The sequence below is a fragment of the Sardina pilchardus genome, chromosome 19, assembly GCF_963854185.1.
Source record: "Sardina pilchardus chromosome 19, fSarPil1.1, whole genome shotgun sequence".
Classification (NCBI taxonomy): Eukaryota; Metazoa; Chordata; class Actinopteri; order Clupeiformes; family Clupeidae; genus Sardina; species Sardina pilchardus.
The window spans coordinates 4259348-4264347 of NC_085012.1; the positions used below are offsets into that span (position 1 = coordinate 4259348).

The 5000-nt window shown below is 45.1% G+C and overlaps 1 protein-coding gene across 1 annotated transcript in view; it reads right to left on the reverse strand.

The window, feature by feature from the left end:
• Window positions 1–5000, reverse strand: part of gpr158a (G protein-coupled receptor 158a) — a 75217-nt gene that overhangs the window by 28402 nt on the left and 41815 nt on the right. The window contains exon 5 of the mRNA XM_062521881.1: window positions 4353–4421. Within this exon, the coding sequence (XP_062377865.1) occupies window positions 4353–4421 (69 nt within the window). The remainder of the gene's footprint in view (window positions 1–4352; window positions 4422–5000) is intronic.

A 5000-nucleotide genomic window follows, 5' to 3' on the forward strand; every position in this document is an offset into this window, starting at 1 on the left:
TGTCCTGCTCCGGCCGGCCTGCTCTCATTACCCCCCCGATGGGGCCAGCTGCTCCAACAGACTGAGAGCCAGAGAGGAGGAGCCCTCCACACACCACGCACGGAGCCGGCAGGTGGACAGGAGGCCAGCGGAGGAGAGGAGAGAGGGATGAAAGAGAATGGGGAGGAAAAGAAGGAGAATAGATTATGAGATGAAAAGATGAGAGAAAGGAGAGGAGGAGGTGCTGGTCAGGAGGAAAATACGAGAGAGAGAGAGAGAGAGAGTGTGTGTGTGTGTGTGTGTGTGTGTGTGTGTGTAAAGAGAGGTGACGGGACGGGCAGGGAACAGACGTAGAGACAGGAAGAAAGGAGAGCTGAAGGAGTGGAGTGGAGGAAGAAAGGAGAGCTGAAGGAGTGGAGTGGAGGAAGAAAGGAGAGCTGAAGGAGTGGAGTGGAGGAGCACTTGGAATGATGGGATAGAAGATGACGAGCAGACGAGTTGGGAAAATACCCACAAATACACAAGCACATAAACAACAACAATAATGCAAAATACCCATATATAGGCCTACACAAGCATAAAAGCACATAAACATTAAAATACCCACAAATACACAAGCACATAAACAACAACAATAATGCAAAATACCCATATATAGGCCTACACAAGCATAAAAGCACATAAACATTAAAATACCCACAAATACACAAGCACATAAACATTAAATTACCCACAAATACACAAGCGCATAAACATTAAATTACCCACAAATACACAAGCACATAAACATTAAATTACCCATATATACACAAGCACGTAAACAACAATGATAAACGGGAGATAAAATACAATCAATGGGGGCTACATTAAATGGGTCAGAAGAAAGCAAGTAGCCAGTGATGTTCTGCTAGGCACACACACACACACACACACACACACACACACACACACACACAAACACACACACACACACACAGGCTGTAATTCATGGCAAGAGGGAAACCAAGAACACACTGACAAGACCAGACTTAGATATATGACAGAGGATAAGGAGGACGATAAAGTATGAAATGACTAAATGACAGTCGACCTCAAACACAGCAAAGCTACATTACAGCTACAGTGTTTTCTACGTTGCCATTGGTATTGTCATTGGTATTTATATTTAGCTTGGCTATCTCCATACTAAGCTCAATCTTTTCAAATTGAACAGTAGTCTGGGGAGTCTGCACTTTATTTCTACTGCACAAGAGGCGTGATCAATGGCAATGGGCATTGTTCAAGTGACTGTACGCTTTTGGATAGTTCTTCAACCAATCAGAGCAACGATCCGGGTGCGCCTTTTAGATAAGCTAGTTTGTGATTGGACCCAGAAGATGTGGACAGGAAGCAGCTAGGAGAGATAGATGTGCAGGTTTTCAGCCTGAGCTGCAGGGTGAAATCCAAATCTCCGGCAGATCAGGCAGGGTTTACCCAGCCTAGTTTATTGCTATTCGTTTTCAAACTGGTGTTACATGTAAACACATTGTACAGCCCTGCTATGCTGTGACTACCATGAATGTAATTAAATTGGCATGAATAGAATTACATTTTGTTCTGAATGATTGTCTGGAGAAAATACCTTATATCTTCTACAAAATGCCAACATTTAAAGTTATTCTGGTACAAAAATCATTGTTGATTATAGCGGACATACAATCAAATGTAATGACTGTTTTTATAAAATGAATAAATTAATGAAACTACCCACCTACTACCAATCTGTCATTGACAGAGTATTCAGAAATATACCCCAGTTTCTTCTCTCTCTCTGTGTGTGTGTGTGTGTGTGTGTGTGTGTGTGTGTGTGTGTGTGTGTGTGTGTGTGTGTGTGTGTATGTGTGTGTGTGTGTGTGTGTGTGTGTGTGTGTGTGTGTGTGTGTGTGTGTGTGTGTGTGTGTGTGCGCTTGTGTGTGTGTGTCTGTGTGTGAATGCGAGTGTGTGTGTGTGTGTGTGTGTGTGCTGTTCTCCACCACTTCTCATCTGTAGGCCAGTTACTTCACCCCCCCCCCCCGCTCTCCTCTGAGACCTGACAGAGGTAACTACATGTGACACACTCAGCACCAGCGGAAGGGAGGAGGAGGAAGAGGAAGAGAGGAGAGGAGAGGAGAGGAGAGGAGAGAAAGATGGAGGGATGAGGAGCAGCAGCCCAGAAGAAAAGGAAGAAGAGAGGAGGGGAGAAATGCACACAGTTCAGTGGCCTGGTGAACGAGAGCCTCCTCAGTTACGCCCGGTGATATTAAAAATAGAAGGAAGCCGAGAATCTTATTCTGCCCTCTCTCTCCAACACCCCCCCCCCCCAACACACACACACACACACACACACTCCTATAGACCCCCCCCCCCCAACACACACACACACACACACACTCCTATAGACCCCCCCCCCCCAACACACACACACACACACACTCCTATAGACCCCCCCCCCCCCAACACACACACACACACACACACTCCTATAGACCCCCCCCCCCCCCAACACACACACACACACACACTCCTATAGACCCCCCCCCCCCAACACACACACACACACACACTCCTATAGCCCCCTCCCCCCCAACCACCACCACCGCCGCTCTCAGATCTATATTTAGATTCAAAGCAATCGCTCCGCTTCCGGAAACTACATTGCTCATCTGTGCAGTCACAGATACAGGAGCTGAGATCACACACACTCATCAGCGAGATGACACACACTCATAGCGAGAGTGAGAGTGAGAGTGGAAGAGAGGGCCAAAAATAAAAAAGGGGGAAAAGAGAGAAAAATTAGAGAAATGACAAGTCTACGTTTAGAAAAGAGAGGGATCAACTGGATGGTATGGAAGGTAAAAAGGTAACCGGAAGGTAAAACAAATCCTTGCTACAGTGCTTTTTTTTGCAATGCCATGTCCTATTTCCCCATCATGAGTACGAAGGCTTTGCATAGGTTCACTGTGAGTCGGTCTTTTCTCTCTATCTTGTTTCCGCAAAGCGTCTTTATCTAACCCTTCCTGTGAGGTCCAAACCTTTTCTCCCGGCCGAAGTGGAACGGTGTGAACAGGAGCTACCAAGATCCCTGGAGTGACTTCTGGCTCAAAGCATTTTATAGTTTTTCACAACTGCTAAAAAACACACTCAGAGAACAAGGTTGAGCATTTTAGCAACTGTGAAAAACTGTAACACCGTGACCTATCACACAACAGACACTAAAGGGATGCCTTTGGGCCATTTCTGAGAAACGAGACACTGTACCAACAAGACGTGTCACTTTGCAGCTGAAATGGCTATATGTGTGTATGCAGTCTCATGGGTTAAGCTACGGTATCACTGCAGGGCCAAACAGAGTGCAGGGCCTATGGTGTTTAACAGTCCAACTCTAGCATTAGCAGAGAGATGCTGCTCCATGTGGTCATCAATATGCAGATCTACTGTACAACAGACATATAGATGGCCTGGACAAACACAGAGATGTGTATGCAGATCTACTGTACAACAGACATATAGATGGCCTGGACAAACACAGAGAAGTGTATGCAGATCTACTGTACAACAGACATATAGATGGCCTGGACAAACACAGAGAAGTGTATGCAGATCTACTGTACAACAGACATATAGATGGCCTGGACAAACACAGAGATGTGTATGCAGATCTACTGTACAACAGACATATAGATGGCCTGGACAAACACAGAGAAGTGTATGCAGATCTACTGTACAACAGACATATAGATGGCCTGGACAAACACAGAGATGTGTATGCAGATCTACTGTACAACAGACATATAGATGGCCTGGACAAACACAGAGATGTGTGTAGGAGCTCAGTGCTCTGTGGAGACAAGCTAGCATCCCACACTCTTGCTGGGCTGTAGTCGCCTACATACCGCTAAAGGGCTCTTAGCGTCTCAGCCATGATATCATACTGAATGAAAGACTTCATGCTAAACCCCCATCATGACTAGCAACGCCTTTTCAGAGATGATTACTTTCCAGGACCGTATCCGTGCTAATTGCATTGATAACACAACTCTGAATCAGTTCGATCTCATTACATTTACCCATGGCAGTTACGTAAAGCCTATAGCTCCTTGTGATTGCCTTTAAATTGCAATTACAGGGAGCCCCGGGCCAATTCTGTCTAAGGCATAGCACTGAGGCAGCCCGAATAGACGTTAGCAGATCACTTACACAAGGAGCAGTCAGCTGTGAACATAAGTTCTGACATATCACACCCCTGCGCATTCTAGTTATAATGGCTTACAAACTTTGATTAAACCACTCAGGATCATACTGCACTTCCTGATGTGTTTAAAAATGGCAGATTATGGGGAGATGATGTCACTTACCGGGAAGTAGAGCAGCAGTGCTCCAATCAAGATGGCCTCCAACAGGACCAGTCCAGACGCCCTAATGCTCTGCAGGGCAACAAACAAACAAACAAACAAACAATCAAACACAAACAGAACAAACAATCAACAACATCTTTCCAGTCAAGACAAAAACTATTTTCAAACAAGATCACAGATCAGTCCACTAACAGTGAAATGCATCCCAAGCTGGTAAAATAATAATGCTAAAAAAAGACGATCATATAACAATTAATCATGTACTCTGACACTGATGTAATTGATTTTGTTTCAGTAGGCGTGCCCTGATAATTACAGCAATTATGTGTCATCAATAAAGCCATTATTCATACAAATGACTGTTTATCAGCTCCAATAGGCCTGTTGTTTGTGTATGGTAATTAGCGCCCCACTACACAAACAGCTGATGACGTTCATCAAAGCCAGACTTCATACAACGAAGGCAAGCTGTGATGAAGCCTAGCACTGGCAAACATGCCAATGCTCTGACGGCTGGTCATTTTAGCATCTCCAGTTATAAAACCTTGCAATGCACAGTTCATGAGAGCCCCACTCTGCTGAGAAACACATCTGGGTATGAGAGAGAGGGGAGGAGGAGGAGAGAGAGAGAGAGAGAGAGAGAGAGAG